This window comes from Gymnodraco acuticeps, unplaced genomic scaffold (genome assembly GCF_902827175.1).
Source record: "Gymnodraco acuticeps unplaced genomic scaffold, fGymAcu1.1, whole genome shotgun sequence".
NCBI classification, from domain to species: domain Eukaryota; kingdom Metazoa; phylum Chordata; class Actinopteri; order Perciformes; family Bathydraconidae; genus Gymnodraco; species Gymnodraco acuticeps.
Window position 1 is genome coordinate 492,941 of NW_022989931.1, and position 20,803 is coordinate 513,743.

The 20,803-nt window shown below is 42.2% G+C and overlaps 1 protein-coding gene across 2 annotated transcripts in view; it reads right to left on the bottom strand.

Moving 5' to 3' along the window:
- peli1b (pellino E3 ubiquitin protein ligase 1b) overlaps nt 1-20,803 on the bottom strand; it is a 41,631-nt gene that overhangs the window by 13,033 nt on the left and 7,795 nt on the right. Inside the window, exons 1-2 of one of the 2 annotated variants that reach the window (XM_034209919.1) lie at nt 2,581-2,649; nt 882-1,189 (exon numbers count right to left, since the gene is read on the bottom strand). In XM_034209919.1, the coding sequence (XP_034065810.1) occupies nt 882-964 (83 nt within the window). In that variant the 5' untranslated portion in view covers nt 965-1,189; nt 2,581-2,649. Of the gene's footprint in view, nt 1-881; nt 1,190-2,580; nt 2,650-20,803 lie in introns of those variants that run through there. The other variant, XM_034209918.1, reaches the window with a different exon arrangement.

Genomic DNA, 20,803 nt, shown 5'->3' on the forward strand with positions numbered 1-20,803 from the left:
TTCAAAATGTTAAAAGAAATAGTGGAGAAGAACCGTTTTTTTTTGCTTTGTATGTCGGGGGCGGGATATTCATGTGATTGGTTGTTGGTCGCGAAATCCCCAAGCTTTCAGACACGCCCAGCTCCAAGATTTTCGAAAAGCTGCTGTGTGGACGTACCGTTAGCCAACACAATTTCCATTGTTCTCAAACTATGATTTCTGTAATTAGTCTTCAGCATCTGCACCACTGTAATTACAGCTTTACTGTGTCCTAAAGAAAACACATTTATATTGAAATGTAATGTTTATGACCTTAATGCATCTTGATTATGCTTGAGGTCTCACAAGCCTGCAAAATACATAAATCATGCAACACATAAAACATTTTAAGAAGCCTATATTTCAACACTTTTAGTGGATTACATGCAGTCGTGTTTGGAACATTGCAATGCTTTCATGTAGGATCCCTTCAGTGACAATCAGCATAATACCATGACCCTGCCAACAGGAAGGAATATGGTGCCTTGAGTCTGTGATTCAAGATTTCTAAAGGTAGATTAAGAGAATAGAAATGTATTGCCGGGAGGTGTATTTGGTTTTTTCAAAAGCAACTGTCTTTAGTATACACAACACAATAACTCAAACCAGAAAGTATCCATGGGTAGGTACCATTTCCAGCAGAGATTGATTGAAACACTGATGGGACTGAGATAAATAACCTAACCTGCAATCAACACATAGATCATCCATAGACCTTACAATGTCCAATACAGACCATCAGGGCCAATACACACAGATGACGTATTCTTAAGAACAAAAATGTACGATAGTAAGTCAAGATAAATTCCCAGGTGTGCTCTGGATGTAAATATGATTATGTGCAATGATGTCTTGTTGCTTACCCCAGCACAATGAGCTCTCCATACTTCACTGGCACTTTGGTGGAGGAGGTGGTGGAGATGTTTTCCTGCTCCGGGGAGTACATTGGGCTCGGCTGATTGGAGGAAGAGGAGGAGGCGAGATGAGAGGTGAGATCCAACAGGGTGAGGGACTCAGGAAGGGGAAAAGGAGGGGAAGGGCGGGGGGGAGAGGTGCTGATCGAATGGAGCACGTGGGGGAGAGGAGGAGGAGAAGGAAGGGGAAGGGTCAGCTGAGCCTCAGCTCCACCCTCTCATGCTTCATGTGTCCGTCGCTCGCAGCACCGCTCGTCCTGCAGAGGGACAAAAAGACAATCAACATAAACATTTGATCAGATATAGACGCTCTACGTGAAGAAGCAAGATGGACATTTTTTTCAGGATTTTCATAAAGACATGTATTTCAGTTGATGTTTGTTTGATAGTGTTCGCAGTTTCTCATGACAACACAAATCATGCTAGCTTTTGGGGCTATCTGTCCGTGTGTACATTCTGCATTTGTAGTCCTAGCTGTACACGTTTTGATGTAGGCAATATTTAAAGAGTATCAGGTCTGCATGAAGAAAAGGGCACCTTGTGCATATCAATAAGCTAGTTCAGCAGGGATGCCAGGGAGGGGGCTCCAGCTCAAATGTGTTACTGTATAGTCAGGGGAAAAGATCATCTAAAATCCCATCTCATAGTCTTTAAAGCCTAGACATGTTCAGATCTGTTACACATGATAGACTCAAGGATGCAACTACTTGTGTGCTCTTTACTCCATACTCTTTACTAATTCTGTTTGTACGTGAAGTGATGGGGTCATAATGCACTACACCTTCCAAATAAAGCTTCTTACTGACAAGTGTGAAGAAGACAGTAGACATAAATCTGTTGACCTCTTCCCCGGGTCAATGTGGAGTTTGTTGCGACAAGAGCACAGTAGAAGGGTACAAAGACAAACTAAATGATCCATTTGAGCCATACAAAGCCTTCATTTAGATTTGCTTCAAATTGCTTACGGCTCAGTAGGTACAAATGCTAAATAAACCCCCCACACCAACAAAGATTTGTTTGCAATGTTTCAAAGCCTCAGGGACACGACTGAGGTCAGGAGGACATGTGGGTTATTCTTCATGCTGCGTGAGGTGGGTGTCTGTAATGCTGACTGCAGAGAATGATTCAAAAACACGCACATAGCTTTCTAAATTCACAGGAAATTGCAACAAGAAGTAGAGACAAGAAAAGAAGGCATGAGAGGATGCACTTCCTGTTTCAACAAGCTAAGGACTTCATGGCATTAAGTTCAACTCATGGGCTTTTTCCTGTATGTGCTGCTGTTTCTACCGCTTACTTGACAACAAGAAATCTGATTAATATGCTACGATATGGCTCACAAGAAAGAGCAGAACAGTATTAACATCCTCACTTACAGTTCTCATGTGAGGGACAATATTCCTCCTACAATTCCCAGAGTGCCTTTCTGCTAAGAGGATTTAAAGCCACACATGAATAACGCATAGGAAGTAAAGTGTTCTGATGATGAAGGGCTTGAATCTCAAACTCTTAAGAGCAGGAAGGCCGAAACAGTCTCATTAGACGGAGAGGGAGAAAAGCATAGAGGCCTTCCATGTAAATATTTTAGACACAATGTCAGACTAAGCATGACTCAGCATTACTTAACATACATTTAGATTTCTATTACCTGGAAAAGTACCAGCTCGTACATCCTTCTAATCACACGAGCTGCTTCACGGCCTCACACTTGAAGAAAGAATTATAAATGGCATCTTTCACCTTAAGTGTTGATTGTGTTAAGAATAGCTCTTAGTGTATCCAACCACAGGAGTCTTAAACAGATGGAAGTTAAAACAGCTTCATCTCACATAGACAGAAAAGACACCAAGGTTCAACATATGTAACGTTTCCGATCAGATGGTAAATGTGGTTGTGAATATTTTGAGCTTTCTCTGAGGTAGAAGTGGAGGAGGGATGTTTGATGCTGGGTGGGGGAAGGGCGCACCACACAGTCTTTTGACTGATATCGCAATTGGCAATATGATTCAAGATATTGGGGTGGATTTTTTTAACATGATCTATACAAAACAAATGTGTGTTCGTATGTCTGTCGATCACGATTTGTATGCTGGGATATCTCTGCAGATTACTACATAATACTTTATTTATTTTAATGCATATTAAGCCTTGAACAAGTATTTTTGATTCCTGCAATGCAAGTATAGCAGCTATATATATTGCAATTTCAAATACATTTCAATAAATTGCACAGACTAGATTGCAGCCATAAAGCAAAATGGAGGATCTGGAAAAGTGATCAGGAAGAAGGGGGAGGTGAATACGGGTGTGTACGAACTGCAAAACTGGACGTAAGCCTCAGCCCCACCTGCTCCCCTGACACGAGAGGTTAATCCCACACACACACACACACACACACACACACAACACACACACACACACACACACACACACACACACACACACACACACACACACACACACACACACCACACACACACACACACACACACACACACACACACACACACACACACACACACACACCAACACACACACACACACACACACACACAACACACACACCACACACACACACACACACACACACACACACACACACACACACACACACACACACACAACACACACACACACACACACACACACACACATGTAAACCCCCTCTGTACGCTCACATGTGCACCGTCTGTTGGGTGACCTGCCAGGAATGGATTTGTACCTATGGATCCAGACACTGAAGAAAAATAGATCTGAGTGAGAGTGTCCTGCTAACACCTCAGAGTCCAGACTGCTGGATTATCAATCTATTGCAACTCTACTGTTATCAAGAACTCAACAAAAACAGCAGCAGCCTCTCCAGAACCAGGTGTGGCTTCAAGGCCGTGAACCCTGCCTCGCTGCGACAGGCCAATACTCTCTACCGCATCTGTTAGTATAGTGAGCATTACACTTCAACATCACAGGCTGGGATTTCCATCAAAGTCATGATGAATGATGTTTAATTCTATAGCTAGGCAGGAAAACACTTGAGTGACAGATTTACAATCTTGTATTTCAACCTATACTTATTTTCACTTGAGAAACAACCCATGTCAATTGGTTTAATGAGGCTTTCATTGAAGGGAAACATGCGTTTTGTGTTTCAAATGATTGATCATTAAACTGTCTGAGGAATTTGCTTCTAATTGTGTTATGGGCGTGTGTATCCTTTTAAGTGTTTGACTAAGCTTCCTGGCCTCTAACTCTGCATGACACAGAGCTCGGTGTGGCTGCATGCCAACTGCTGCTTAGCTACCGACACACACAGTCCTACAACAATAGATCTGGAGCTCAGTGAGGCTGACTTTGCAGGCCGGGGTCAGGGATTGTAACAACGTGCTGCTGACAGCAAAACAGCAACCTCACACGTTCAAAAGACCTCGTAAAACCTCACTGTAAGGAGTCGTGGATGACACCTGCCATTCCCACTGGCTGCCAACGGAGCAAAACACATGACAAACAAATGTGCAGGAGCAGGCACACACACATACGTCTTCGTGTTCACACGGAAACAGGGCAACAGCTGCATTGATCTTTATCGCCAGCCACCCCGCAGTGCGACATGTCAAACTGTCCTATTTAGCGCACTTGTCATGCAAAGGATCTTTTATTAACTAACCAGGTCACACCCAAAGTTAACAGAGTTCTCTGCAGGATTTGAGTCCTGCATTCATGTAGAGTTCAAAGGGGTGTGATGCTTTGGTAAGTCAAAGGGTGACACACTTACAGGATCACAAGGCTCTATGGAAACAAACAACTAAACAAGAACCAGTGTTGCTCGGCTGTTAGGAACCCAAAAATGGGTCAGAAGACATTCACAGGGTCATGGACAAAAAGGAACTCAAAGAGGGAACTGGTTTAATCTTCTAAGTCTACTGCATGGCCAATGTAAGGTAGGTCTGGATTCATAACCAGACAAAAACCATGAGAACCTTGAGACTTAATCTTTTGGCTCATGTGACACAACTTCCCACACCAGACGCCTACATATCAAGACACTAATGTGTGCTCATGATATGTGTAACTAAGTCATAAAGATTTCACAGTTTTTGTATCCCCAATGCTTTCAAATCATTACCCTGTCTGCAAAAATGGCTTTAACGACAGACATTTAAATTGTTCATAACTTTCAAAAATAAATAAGAAGAATCTGCCAAATGAGATAAGTTCCTAATACTATTTTGTATAATATTGTTTTGGTCCACTCCAAAACTGTGAAAATGACTAATTCCCGGAGCCTAATGGCTTATTCTACTTTGTTGTTGTATCTAACTAACGGTCTGACCCAGAGATATCCAGTTTACTAACATAGAGATAAATAACAGCAGTGCAAGTCACATTTAGGAAGCGGCAGAACATGTGACATGTTGCAACTGTAGCAAACAGGGCCAAACAAAGAACAAAGAGTACATCAGGAACCAGGTCAGGGCAGAAGAGAAAACCAAGACCTCCAACACAGTGTGCCATCTTCATTACTGGAAAGTGGAAATGATACCTTCCTGGTGAAGTGGGTCATCGGATCAATACATAATAACAGATGCCTGGCATCCACTCAGGGAGGATGACTATCTGAGCTATTTAATATGAAGCACATCTGAAGATAAAACAAACTGGACATCATATAAAAAACTAATAGTATATCTGTTTCTTTATCTGTCTTCTAGTCAGGGTGTATGCAGGAATCCTGAAGTCAAATGTCAGACCTTTTAAGACCCTTTCCATACATTTTAAGACCTCATCGCCACTTCAAGTTTTAACCTGTTACCTTGGCGACACACTTCACCTCACATTGACTATATACAGTATTGATTGTCCTTCCTCCTTATCTTCCAACCATTTGGACGCAGACTTGCATTTCCCCATAACGATGTTGCTTAGCAACCGGCGTAAACGGACCTTCGCGCTATCAAGCAGTGAGCGTGCGATGTCCTGTTCAGATGACGTCAAATCCAACGGGATGCCATCAATAAACTACACAGAATCACACTACACACCTACGCCATGATTACATTCAGGCAGACTGTAGAATACAACCTCTTTGGACCATTTATATACTTATTGAAAACAAGCTACAAAATGTAATACCTTGAAAAATGCCGTTTAATATTTTTTAATAACCTTCATTTTCGCTAAATTGATTTATCAACTTTTAATACTTTTTAAGACCCCGCGGACCCCCTGCTAGTGCCACAACAACACATCGCTTATTCTAAGCATATCTATCTTGCTTTGGTTTTGTCAGATTTGATTTTGTCGTAGTTGTCTCAACAAAGTGTTTTTAACCTGTTGGTTGTATATTCACGTATTCTGTGGGTTGTTATGACGACTAAAGAAGAGCAACAGTTATTCTGCCTACCGGGCAAGTATCAACACAATGCAGACTGATGACAGTCGTTGTGTCAGTGCGGGTGTAAGTTAGGGTGTTAAAATGAGAAACCTAGGAGAGGAACAAATACGGCTCATCTTCTTGCTTGTGGCTGCTGTGATCTTTGTGAAAGCCCTTAATCATTAAGGTCATCACACACCAAAACGCTCCAGTATTACTGGCTCTCACCACATCCTCAAACACTCTGAGGCTTTTAGGCGTTTCTCACCTTTCATGTTCACTGTGAGCGCCTCGCGAGCGTCTCCCAAGCAGAATCAAATGTCTTCTTCAAAAGCTTAGAGAAACTATTTTCCAAAAACAGAAAGTCTCATCTTTCCCTCCTCTTCAGTGCCTTTCATCTTTGAATCCATTGTAGATTGATTCCTTAATCACAGATAGATGGGGGGATTTACCTTCTCATTATCTCTATTTTGCACCACTGGAGTAGAAAGGTCGTTTTCCAGTCTCCTGCTCACAGCTTACTCTACAGAGAGCTTCTCTAACGTTCAAGCCATCCAGCAAGATGCCACCAATCTAGGAAAGAACTTTATCAAATGTAAGACCCATTTCACACTGACGTGATACTACATAGCAGAGGTGTGGACTCGAGTCACATGACTTGGACTCGAGTCAGACTCGAGTCAGCAATTTGATGACTTGAGACTCGACAAAATCACAAAAGACTTGCGACTCGACTTGGACTTGAACACCAATGACTCGGGACTTGACTTGGACTTGAGCCTTCTGACTTGAGGTGACTTGATACTTTAATTCAGAGGTCTCCAACACGCCGATCGCGAGCTGCCGCTAGAAGAGCAGCCTCCCGTCGGGGAAAGCAGAATCTCCAGCCGCTCCTACTCTTGCTGAGATTCCTTGCAGTCAGGGGCGGGTCTTTATTTAGCTGGGCCACCATGCGGCCAATCATATGCGAGGACACACTAGGATCATACCATTATGTGAAAGAAGGGTGGGGGGCACAGCAGGTGTAGTGGTACAGGCCAGCTGCACAGAGCGACGGGGAGACGGATTTAAATGCAAGCGCGTCGGAAAAAGTCAAGAAATGAGCGAAAACCGAAAAGAGAAGCAGCATCTGGCTGCTTTTCAATGATACTGGAGAAAGCAAAGCTGAGTGCAGGATTTGTAAAATGAAAATAACCTTCAGAGCAGGTTTTTTTCTTTTGGTAACCAGGATTTATTGTCAGAGGTGGGAGAAGTTCAGATCTTGTACTTGAGTAAAAGTACCAGAGTTTAGGAATACTCGGTTACGATAAAAAGTCCTGCATTCAAAATGTTACAAGTAAAAGTACAAAAGTATTAGCATCAAAATATACTTAAAGTAGCCTACCACCTGCAGAGGGATCTAGATTCAGGTGTTCCTTTCCCCAGAGCCCGCCTCGTTGTACATTATCCCTTGCATAAAGATAGATTAACATCAGGGATCCTATCCATTAAACTCCTTCTGAATCAAACCGTCACGGTAGCCTTACCTTACTGATCCTTCTTAAATTCGAAAAAAACACGTTACTTTACCAGCAGAGAGAAAATTGATTATTAAATTATGAATGTGACTAATAAAGAGCAGTTTGATTATTAAGTATTATTCTGTTGATCGATGTCATTACATTACATTTAGCTGACGCTTTTATCCAAAGCGACTTACAGTAAGTACATTCAACCAGGAACATATCCTTGAAGAAAACAGAATCATAAAGTACATCAGGTTTCATAGAGCCAAAACATTTCAAGTGCTACTCAACTGGCTTTAGATAAGCCAGTCCTTTATTAGTATAAAAGTGCTCTGTTAGCAGTTCTTTGTTAATAGTTCTATCGCTCGAAGTGGAGTCGAAAGAGATGAGTTTTCAGTCTGCGCCGGAAGGTGTGTAAGCTTTCTGCTGTCCTGATGTCAATGGGGAGCTCATTCCACCATTTTGGAGCCAGGATAGCAAACCCACGTGTTTTTGCCGATGGGAACTTGGGTCCTCCTCGCAGTGCGGGTGCAGCGAGTCGTTTGGCTGATGCAGAGCGTAGTGCACGTGCTGGGGTGTACGGTTTAACCATGTCCTGGATGTAGGAAGGGCCAGGTCTATTCGCAGCATGGTACGCAAGTACCATTATTTTGAAGTGGATTCTAGCAGTTACTGGAAGCCAGTGAAGGGAGCGGAGGAGCGGGGTGGTTACATTACATTTGGTGAAAAGCACTTAATGACTTGTTTAAGACTCGTTTTGTCAAAGTTTAGGACTTGGACTTGACTTGAACTTGCCCATCCTGACTTGAGACTTGACTCGGACTTGAGCGCAAAGACTTGAGACTTGACTCGGACTTGCAAAACAATGACTTGGTCACACCTCTGCTACATAGTACAAACATCTCTAAAATCAGTGTGTCCATTGGGAAACAATTCTATGAATTACATCTGCATGAAAAATGGTATGTGTTTAAGTTTTCTTCAGTATCAACGTAATCCATCGCAAGTAGTGTGTACATCCATGGGTACATCGCACACAGGAACTGCTAATAGCTAATTTAGCATACTTTTAATGGTACAACAGTATAAAGAAGGGAGTGATAAAAGCATTACCTACCTAAACACTGGTCTCATTAAAAGATACACCATCAGTTACAATTCTTGTTCATTTTAGTGCTAAAAGACCAGTCAATTAATCAATTAGCAAAAATTAATACATTTCAGGAATTGTTTTTGATAGAAAGTTATAATAATGAAACAAGTGATGTTTCATGATACGTTAACAGGAACCTGAAAAGAGCTCAGCAAGATACCTCCAACTAAAGAAAAGTTGTGTGGATGGTGAGATGGTTAAATGTGAACTACAGATGAAACAAGACATGGTGAGAGGCAGCATGTTCCACTGATCTTCCTCTAAAGCTTTCTTTGTCGAGTTTCCTCTCCAGGAGGAACTCCAACCTACTTAACCCATGTCCTGTTCGGAGAGCGGTCTAAGTATTCAGCTCAGTGGAAGAGAAAAGGCATCCATGTGCTTAAACTCCTGGCCTCCAGGAAAGGAGGTGATTGCTGCTTCAGGCTGACCCTAAATTGAGTGGCATTGAAAAGATCTCCAGGGAAGCATAAGGGCAAACTTAGCCAAAGTTCCACCGCACATTTCCGTTAACACAATATTCAATACACGGAAATACAAATGGGTATATTCAATTTGAACTACAATGATAATATGCATTGTAGTCATTATAAGGCACATCTAAGCAGGTCTCTATATCCATGCATTACTACGTTTATCTTTAAACAAATATATAAAAACATCTATAAAACAGGGTCTTACCTCCAACCCACACTTCTCCTATTTCCAAAAGGTAATTAAAAGTTACTTTCTACTTCTTTAAATAGATTTTATTTTATATGTAAGATAAATGTTTCTTTTCATAGGAAAAGCGTGAAGCTTCAACCCAATAAGATTTGTCCAAACATATGACCTAACGTGAAAATATAAAAGTTTGAATGAGAACCCTTTTTATTTTACAATGTGGCAGAGTCTGTCTAACCCAAGCGACTAGCAGTACAGTGGTAAATAGACTTTTCTAGATCTTAACAGCCTTGAACTTCACCTTTTAAAACCTTTTAATCGGTGAGGGGTGAAGGTAAAGCCCTCGATGAGCTGGTTATTTAAACATCATAAAAAAGGCTTCTACAAAACAACCTCAGTTAGAGGCTCCGTCGTTAACTTAAAGTGTGGGCCTAAACTTCTACAATTAGCCTAAAATTGCTCTAATCATCATATAAAGCAATAGGAAAAACAACAGACTGAGGCAGAACCACGTCAGTGTCTCAAATCAGAAACTTCAGCTTCCAGTGATGAACAACAGCTGCTTCTTGGGAGAGTCAACTTGCCAGCAAGTCTCCAGCCAAATCACAAACAAAGACAACGTGTTCCACAGCTCAAAATGATCAATGATAGGAGTAACGGGACGTTGCTACCTTTTCACAGCTGATAATGATGTGATGTCTATAGCTTTAAATCAGGGGTGGGGAACCTTTTTCCTCTCAAGGGCCATTTCAATTTTTTCAACAACCTCCGAGGGCCGTACAAATTATTGACCTCTGCTTAAAAAGACAAAAATCACAGCCCATTAATTTGGCCTTTCTTTCATGCTGTGCAAAGAAAAAACAACCTCTTAAATCCAGATATCTCACCATGACTCGCACATTCATGCACGTGCACGGTGTGGCATGACCACCAAAACCGAAAGATATGGACACAAGATGTGTGCAAATGTATTTAGTATCCTATCCATGTGGACATGATTTAAGTGGGGGGGGGGGGGACCTAACCTCCTCTAGGGGGGTCCGGAGGCATGCTCCCCCGGGAAGATTTTTTTTTTTAAATGTTGAAGTTAAAAGCATCAATCTGGTGCACTTTGAGAGCAACATTAAGAGATCTATGGATACATCTCTCAACATCCATATGAAACAGAACTGTAAGCAGATTTTATTTTTCTTTATGGATATTTTACAAATCACTCCCCTTTCAAACTGTATTCCTGTTTATTAATAACAACTTTTTGTTACCGTCATATAGTATTTTATACCTGTTTACTTTATTCTCTTGTTTTTTTATAACTATAATGATCATATAAAGATGTGCCTTTACCTCACTGGTTGGAGAAAAAGCTTCTTGTATTCGTTAGCATAGCTAGCTAACCAGATGCTAATAACAACAAAGTTATTGACTGTATGATCAGTATGTCGGATGAACAGATCGCCACTGGGTTTTGAACTAAAGACACAGCCACGCAAAAACGTCAGACGAGACATATACCACGTGATGACACGTTAAGCTCGTGTTGTGTTCAAGGACCCTGACCTTGGCCAGGAAAAACAGGCACTCGCTTGTTTAACCAGTTTAGCCCTGAGCCTGTTTTTCAGGTGTCAGGCTCGAAAATGACATTCCCAGAACAAATGACCATATCTTCCCTTCTAAAAGGGTTAAATTAATAATCTTTTTTCTCAAAGTAATGATAAACCTGTGAGTTGGATGTAGGAAAGTCAGAATCAATATAGATGTTTTTTTTTATTTTAAAGAAAATTCAGATTGAACATGGTAAAAAACTGTAAATTATAGTGTCCGTCCAAAAATTATTTTTTACTTACAGTGAAAACTACCCTTGGATGATGGTAAGGTAGACTAAAGCTTTAGGAATCCAAAGTACAACATATAATAAGTACCCTGTATCAAGATTGATGCAAAACAAGTGACATTTGACCTTTTTAGAGAGGTTTAGCAAAAAAAACTCCACCTCTGGGGTCATTTGGGTGGAAATGGGGGTTTTACCGTTTCTCTGGAACCCATTGGTCGATTTTTGTGATTGACATCTCTTTCTGACCGTTAGAGCCAATAGAATCGAAGGGGAATCTCCCCACTCACACACATGGTAAAACAAAAAGGCGGGGGCTTTGCGCATGCAGGTTTGCACCAGAGTGAAGCTGTCTGTAGCTCTGACTTCTGAAAACGGAAAAGCAGATTTATTTCTCATGTTTATCAGAAATCATTCAAAGGGACACAGACACATTTGATTAACCTATGGATTAACTTCAGCAGCGTTTTTATTGTTTTAATGCCATTGAAGACCACTTTTGACCAGACTACGACACAGGTGAGCCATGTTAGCGTTTTTAGCTACCTAGCGCCATATGTTTTGATGTCTGTTCTTGTTATTATCTCCGAGAGTTCGTATAATTGAGTGATAATGAAGGGTACCCTTCGATTCTGTGTCACCTCACGATGTGAAACGATGGGTTGGATGTGCAGCAAAGATAAATAATAAGGTTTTGTGAGTGAATTTCGGTGCAGTCATCTGTTAGCATTTTTCGCTCGTTGCTAATTCAGAGGCTCAGCGTTAGCATTGTGGGGTTTTCAAATTGTTTTAAATGATCAGTTAGATGAGTTTCTTCCCGTTACATGGATATAAAACATTCATAGTTTATTAAATGACATGCCCTCAGACACTGTTTCCTGCAAGATGTTGCAGGAGGTCTCCGGTACCGGAGTCTCTCGGGCTTAACAGGTTAATTCTTTTGCAGTCTAGATTTCTTTAATTTTTTTCTTTTTTGCGTCTGTTTATAAATTACCTCGAGGGCCATACCGAATGGTCTCGCGGCCCTTATACGGCCCGGAGGCCAGAGGTTCCCCACCCCTGCTCTAAATGAAGTGTGAGCTCAGCAATTAAACTCATATGGGTATTGCATAGGAATGTGATTCAAACTGAAATATCTGGTCAAAGGTTTACTTTTAAGTCAAAGTCATAAAAAAGCCTGGACATCAGTCATTTGTTTTCGACTTGAAAGTAGGAAAGAGCATGAGCTAAGTCCTTATACAGATTCTTGTAATGTCTTTCATTGCTTTTCTAAATGTTGACCAAGCTGGAGCATTATGCAACACATCATGCAGGAGGTTTTACAGTGGCAGATTGCTTGGCCTGACCATAAACCTCTTCCTTGTACTGTAAGTGGTGCTTGTCTAAAAGAGTTTCATCTTAACAACACTCAATAACAAGCCAAAGGAAGCGTGTTTTAACTATTTCCATTTGAGTGTAGGAGGTTTTATGTTTTATTTCAGTGGGGATTTCATATGTAATCCAAGTGAAATGCATTTGTGTGTGCATATGTGGGTGTTTGTGTGGCCGCAAGCTCGTTTCGAGACGCCCAGGGTCCGGTCTCCGGTGTGTAGAGTTGCATGGCCAGGTCAGGGGAGAGGGATTGGGTTTGCACACTGTCAGGATTAGACGCCTGATGACTCTGAATCTGATCTGTGGGGTGGAGGGGGGAGCGGGCAAACCTGACGCCAGATCCTGCCTGATCTTCCATTCTATCTCTTATCCTCGCTCAGACTTGTCTGATCGATGAACATGAACAGATGGCATTGCAGGACATGAACATGCAGGAATCAGAATCGTTTTTAAAACCCAAAGAAAACTTTATTCATATCATTTTCTGACCAATTGTGTTAGTAGTGATCAAACTAACTTAACTTATAATGCTTACAAACACTGGGCTTTAGAAACAGGTTTTTGGCATCTGGAGTTCATGGACTGCAATATGTTATCATGAAGAAAGGATTTTGCCAGTCTTTGTTTAACTGACATAATAAATGCAATTCTTACGTAATAAAGTCCTCCCAGAGTGCCGTTGGTTAACTGCCAAACTAAATGGCCACACTCTTTGAGCCAAATGTAAAATAGTGTTAATTTTCCATCCTGTTCACACACTCAGTGGTGTGAATCAGATTTCAGACAAAATGCTCATAGACCTCCTTTTTTTACTGAATGTAAATGGTGTATGTGTCTGATTGGATGTTTACTGCGATGCAACTGTAACAAGCTTATCATCTCTCATCAGTTAAAGTATTTTCTTTAGACTGTCATTTCCATTTGCACAAAAACTCCAATGCACCGCCTCAGAACGCACCCACAATGACTGTGTCCTGGCACACACAAGGCTATTCCATCCAGAGGAACTATAAAACCAACAGGGAAAATCACTGCTGATGCAACGCTATAGAAAATTAATGTAGCGCAAATGACATCCCCTGAAGCTCAGCTGGGTGTACACAGACAGATAAGACTGCATTATCAATACGAACCAGAGTGTGAACCCCTGAGTTACTGAGCACTAAAATGATTGAGTGTTTACGAGAGTATGCACGGTTTACATATATATTTTCGTTTGGATATATTATTGATCACTCTAAAGCTGAAGAGATATTGAAAGGGTGGCCGGATCACTTCCGTCTAGCCATCGCCATGCAGCCTGTAGCCGTCTGCTCTAAAGTGATTTAGAGTCAGCGTGTCGATGCACACACCGAGTCCCAATTCCCTGCCCACTCACAGGCAGCACACTCTCATGTTCAATGGTCCCTTGAGGTGTTCTGCAGTGTGTGTCTGTGTGTGGTCCAATATTTACACCAAGATGGATGGAAACATACTATATCACATCATCCCCATGACAAATGACTTGAGAGGAAGGAAGAAATAATGGTGGACACACACCAACGGACATCCAGGTGGGAGAACACTGGAGGAAAAATTCTGATTTAAATGTCATTCCTTAAAACACAAGAAAGTCTGACTCCTTTGTTTGGACACAAGGAAGACATTCTTTGGAGAGAGGAGGGCAGAGCAGTAGTTGTGGTCTAGTCGACATAACAGGCTGCTGAACCAGTGTAATCAAACCTAATCATTTAGGAAATCCTCAATGAATTAATGAATCCTTTGGTCTAGAATGTCTGGAGCAATACATTTGGACCCCAATCAAGACCTGTAACCCTGAATATATTTAATTTTCCATAACAAAAAAGTAATGAAACAAACTCAACAGTGAAATGTTGCTTAAATGATAGCCTTAACAATAGACCTGCAACATTTAGTCACTTCAAAATAGTATTCCTCAGACAGAAAATTAACCTGCAACTCTTTTGATAGCCGATGAATCACTTCAGACATTTTGCAGATAATACGACTGAAATCAAGATGTTCATTTGCAGATTATAAAATTATGAAAATAATCCTTAGTTGCAGATTTTAAAAATAGTTGAGCAGAACTGTAATCCACTCTGGATTACAGTCTGACAAATAAAAAGTAGACTAACTGTGTGATAAACAACCTGCTTACTCAGGATGGGGCACACATGGCAAATAAAACAAATCATTAGCTTCAGCGCATCTGTCATTTTTGTTATCACCCTTTTTACAGAAACGTGTTACAAGACATGCAGACTCTGTGGTGTTGAAGCCCTCTGGAGAAACCATTATCCTACAACAGAGCGTGTAAACCTGAAGTCAAAGCAGACCACTTCCCCTTGTTACCAACACACTGAGTCTACACACACACACACACACTGAAGTGGCAGATATGTATCCATGAGGAACGACTTTAAAAAGGATCCTCTATAGCTGGGACTATGGCGGAAAACAGCAGTTGTCGGTAACGAGGCAGATTACAATAATCCACTTGGGCCTGACTCAAAACACTTGACCTGAGGAAGCGTTGCCACAACAATACTCACACTCATCAGCTATAAACAGCAAGGCATGAAATATGTGCAGCAGGTCAGGAAGAGGACTCAAACATTAGGAACAAGGTGAGGAATGTAAAACCGAGCTGTGTTGTTGAAAGCAGATGTGAACATAGTGAAGATGGCTTCAAAAGACATCGGGCCTCACGCGTAACACAACCAGCACATGAGGACACGCTGAAATGTCCTGTGAATGTTTTCCAGGCTGCTGAAAAGCCTACATCACACCGCTCTGATCCAGTTCAACCGTGAACCTCACACGTCAACACACGGAGCACCTAAAGAAAAATACAACACAATTCACTAAACGCCTTTTTCTAGCAGAAATACGCTGGTAGGGCGACTTATCGACAACGTATGACTTTTGAAAGACAGAATTCCCGTTACCTTTTATTATCTATTTGGGCTACTTTATATTTGTTTGACATTGTCTTTCCTCATGAACAACAATCGGAAGACTTGCTCTCAAAATGTGTAGGAACAAGCTTGTCACCACTTGATCGAACAGCTGTAGAGCAAAAAAGGACGATCTACCTACGTATCTCAAACTTAACTTTTTGGTACATGAAAGCACCATTCACACCCTAACCAGATGGTTAACCACTTAAAGAAGCAGAATGGAGTCGGACCCTTTGGCGCCAATTTCCTGGTGAGAATTAAATGAACTCATCAAAACAAGCTACCAGTGGCTCGGGAGTCTCCAAGACTGGCATCTCCAAAGAATCCAGGATTCAGGATATCTCTAAAAGACTGTGCCACAAAAAGAAGTAAGTGAATGTGTGCGTACATCATGGCGTGGTGAACTGCCCAACAAGGTAAGAAACCACTTCCTTCTGGACAGACTGATCCTTCATGTTTGCTCAACTGTGGCGCTATTTTCATTTCAAACTGTTTGTTTTTTTCAGTTTCCGGGGAAGGTCTGCCGTCTGTGCTTTGTCAGAGCAGCAGCGTACTGGTTTTTCCTGTAAGCGGCGCTGGGAGGAGGCTAACTGATGGTAGGAGGCTAACTGATGGTAGGAGGCTAACTGATGGTAGGAGGCTAACTGATGGTAGGAGGCTAACTGATGGTAGGAGGCTAACTGATGGGAGGAGGCTAACTGATGGTAGGAGGCTAACTGATGGTAGGAGGCTAACTGATGGGAGGAGGCTAACTGATGGTAGGAGGCTAACTGATGGTAGGAGGCTAACTGATGGTAGGAGGCTAACTGATGGTAGGAGGCTAACTGATGGGAGGAGGCTAACTGATGGTAGGAGGCTAACTGATGGTAGGAGGCTAACTGATGGTAGGAGGCTAACTGATGGTAGGAGGCTAACTGATGGGAGGAGGCTAACTGATGGTAGGAGGCTAACTGATGGTAGGAGGCTAACTGATGGTAGGAGGCTAACTGATGGTAGGAGGCTAACTGATGGTAGGAGGCTAACTGATGGGAGGAGGCTAACTGATGGTAGGAGGCTAACTGATGGTAGGAGGCTAACTGATGGGAGGAGGCTAACTGATGGTAGGAGGCTAACTGATGGTAGGAGGCTAACTGATGGTAGGAGGCTAACTGATGGTAGGAGGTATAGGGGAAGAAATATGAGGGCCTGCGTGCAGATTACAGACTCATCAATAATTCAGTGGGAAAAACACAGACTGCCGTATGTGCACAGACAACAAACAGCTGCCCTGTTGGTGGACAACGCAGCCAGACACAAACGCATGCAGTGATTTGCACACACACATCCATATACAGATGCAGACACACGTGTGAACGCCTGTGTTGCACTCACAAAACACAAGAGGACACACACAAACACCTTGGTGCTTCTACAGCCAAGCCCCATCTCCTGAGTGTACAAAAGCTTACAGAGTGACCTTCCTAGAAGCATGGTACAGCAGACCCAAGGGTGTATGAATCAGTGTGTGTGTGTGTGTGTGTGTGTGTGTGTGTGTGTGTGTGTGTGTGTGTGTGTGTGTGTGTGTGTGTGTGTGTGTGTGTGTGTGTGTGTGTGTGTGTGTGTGTGTGTGTGTGTGTGAGCTCAGAGTGATAATATGCAATCAGTGCAGCAGGGAGGAAACACTCCCTATTTTAATTGCTGTTATTCACTTGAATACATATTTAGGGAGTTGAAGCGCTGTATAATTCAAATGACAGAAATACGGTGCTCAATTAATCCTCATTGCTGCAAGGAGTTATTAAGGTCAACACATGTCAATATTAAGGCAAATAATACAGCCGCATCATGGCTGTTCAATACGTTACTCAGGAGGAGTGGGATACACATATTGAGTTTGCACACTGATGCAGCGATGCTTTGTTTCTTTCTCTCTGATCTGCTTTCTGTCACTGCAACCGGTCACAAGTTTATGTCTGTTTGACAAATGAATGATGGCACGTGTGTGGCTGTGCTTTAGAACAAAAACGCACAGTTTGATCTGAATTGCTTAGAAAACTATGTCAGAATTTAAGCTCTTGATAAACATGTGACTCAAGCTTTTTGATAAATGATTTTGCCTTTTAGGGGGCTGTTTTGCTCTGCAGTTATCGTGAGGTTTTAAAGACAGTTATGGCGCGTTTCCACTGCAGCGGGTAGCTCGCTTTAAGCGTGCCGAGCCGTGCGGGGCCCGTTTTTGGTTGCGTTTCCACTTGGCCTAGTTTTGGCCCAGGGCTACTTTTTCACCTTTTTTCTGGCCCGACTAAATCGTGGTTCTAGGGCCAGGAACAACCAGGCTGAGTATGCTAAACTAGAGAGAGAATCGCTGGCAAGGGGGCTACAACTACAACAAGATGAACATATTTGACCGTGATTTAATTGTAATACACGTTTCAAAATGATGCCGAAGTAACAACATACTGATACCGGTTAGTAAGAACCATGAATTAATGCTTTGACAAGTCTGCAGACAGACGGCAGGCGAAAACCCCTTTTAAAATGCGTGTTTTCTAAATGGAGCTTGGCTAAGCTAACGTTATATATGCTCCGACCGTCCACACTCACAACAACGGCCTATACAGACATAAATAAACCAGCGACTGTATTCTCCATGACACAGGCAGTCTGTGGTTTGTACTTGTTTAACTTTTGTCTAGTTTCTGAACAGATATGAAGAGCTGTGAGCTCTGAGTGCTAAGAGCTAACGGCTGTGTTGTTTTTCTGGGGCTCTCATTGAAGATGACGTCACGGCTCCGCCTACACTGCGTTACTATAGTAACTACCCCAGTTCCTAAACTGTAATGGAAGCGCAGCATTAAAGTGAGCCGGGCCTAATAAGGCCTAACCCAACCGAGCGAGGCCTGCAGTGAAACGCGCCATTAGTGAGCAAAACATTGGATATCACAGAGTTGCTTTTATGGTTATGCCAGTGTTTACATGGGAAACATGCTTTCATCGTGATGTGAGTTTAACTGAAGAGCTTGCTTATTGCTTTCAACACTGAGAAAGGAATGCCAAGGATGGATGTAACCTGCAGCAACTCTGGCTAATGTATTTTGTTAAAGGACAAAGTGTCATCTAGTTCACACAGCAACATGGGTGACTGTAAACATGGCATGAGGCAGCTTTGAGCCTATTGAAATGTTAGTTTCCATAATTAATCATGAGTAGAATTTGCCAAGACTGAAATACTTAGGCTACATCATTTCACATAGAAGCTAACTGTTTTCAGGGCAGAGGTAGGAAATGCCAAGAAGCGTATCAGACGCGTTTTACAACCCAACATAACATAAACTGTATTACACAAGTCAAATACATCAGGAGGGAAGGTTTTCTACAGTTCTTGAGGCTGATACATGTTTTTGTTCCTGCTTGGGTCCTTGCTGTGTTTGTGAAGGTTGCATTCCTCTGGGGATTGAATAGGGAGCGGTCTCTGCAGGTCTAATTGAACTGCACCTGGTCATACAGTAGCTTGTAATCATTAGTCTCTTGTACAGCTGAATGAAACAAGCTCGTGTGGAGTGCTGCTAGCGTTGAGGCTTCAGTTAGGGGTTAGCTTTTGTTCTGGCTTGCTTCCACCTCATACTTTTGGCTCTATCTCCTGCACAAAATAAAACAGACTTCTGGGAATACATGGGACTGTGTAAACAATAGTTTCCCATGTTATGTAATCAATTATATATTTCAGAATGACCAATTCTGCTTGTGTTTCACATCCCAGTCGACTGTCTGCTGTTGCTGTATTGAGCACAATGACCTTTAGACTTCAATTATTTAATGGTTTTCAGCAACTTCTGCTCAGTCTTTTACTACATGCACAGGAACAGCAGAGCTCCCTGGGGAAGCCACAACAAGTTAGTTACACACGCCATTTGTGTGCAAGGATGTACACACACAAGCTCGGCTTGAGACAGGGAGGATGGAAAGTGAAGCAGGAAATGGCAATCATCCATGATCAGAGGGGAATTGATAATTACAGGTCTGTTTGGACGTGTGTGTGTGTGTGTGTGTGTGTGTGTGTGTGTGTGTGTGTGTGTGTGTGTGTGTGTGTGTGTGTGTGTCAAACTATATGAGTAGTTTTGAGTGCGGTCATCTACATAGAAAGGAAACCATAGATGGTAACTTGAGAATCATACACACACACTTTCTTACTTTCACATTACATGTATAACCTCAACAGGGCTTTCAGTTCCTGCTTGTAAAAGTGGAGGATTCTGCTGATATAAAGGGAAATCAAAGTGAAGCAGACTGTGGTTTGAGTCCTGGCAGAGGTACAGAGCGGCACCGAAACAGAAAGGTAAAAAGTGAAGTAAGCAGTTTCAGGTGCCAAACGTTCAAAGTAGGGCTGTGCAATTAATCGTATTTTAATCGCGATTACGATTATGGTTTGCGACGATTATGAAAACAGCATAATTGACAAAATACGATTATTTTTGCTGGGTGCGCTTTCGCCCCTCCCTAAATGCCCACTCGGCCACGTGGGAGTGACATGTGTTGTGAGTGTTCAGCGCGAGCGAAGATGTCAGAACAAGAGCAGCAACTCGTTAAAAAGAAGGGTACAACTATTTCCACTATTTGGAAGTACTTTGGCTTTCAGGAGTCCGACGTGGAGCAAAATAAAGTACAGTGCAGGATTTGTTACCAGGTTGTGTTGGCACCACACGCTAACACAACCAATCTCTTTAATCATCTGAAATACAACCACAAAGTGCAATACGACCAGGCAATAATACAACAAAAAGCAGATGCCCGCTCGACTTCATCCACCACATCATCACAGTCATCGATTCAGGACGCATTGTACAGAGCAACGGCCTACGCGACGAGCTCGCAGAGACACAGAGATATTACAGGTGCCATTACATTTCACATCGCTAAAGATATGTGCCCAGTTAGCACTGTTAGCAACCAGGGCTTTAAGCAACTTGTCAACACGTTGGACAAGCGTTACGCGATGCCGTCTTGGTATTATTTCAGCAGGTCTGCGCTGCCTGCACTATGTGACAAA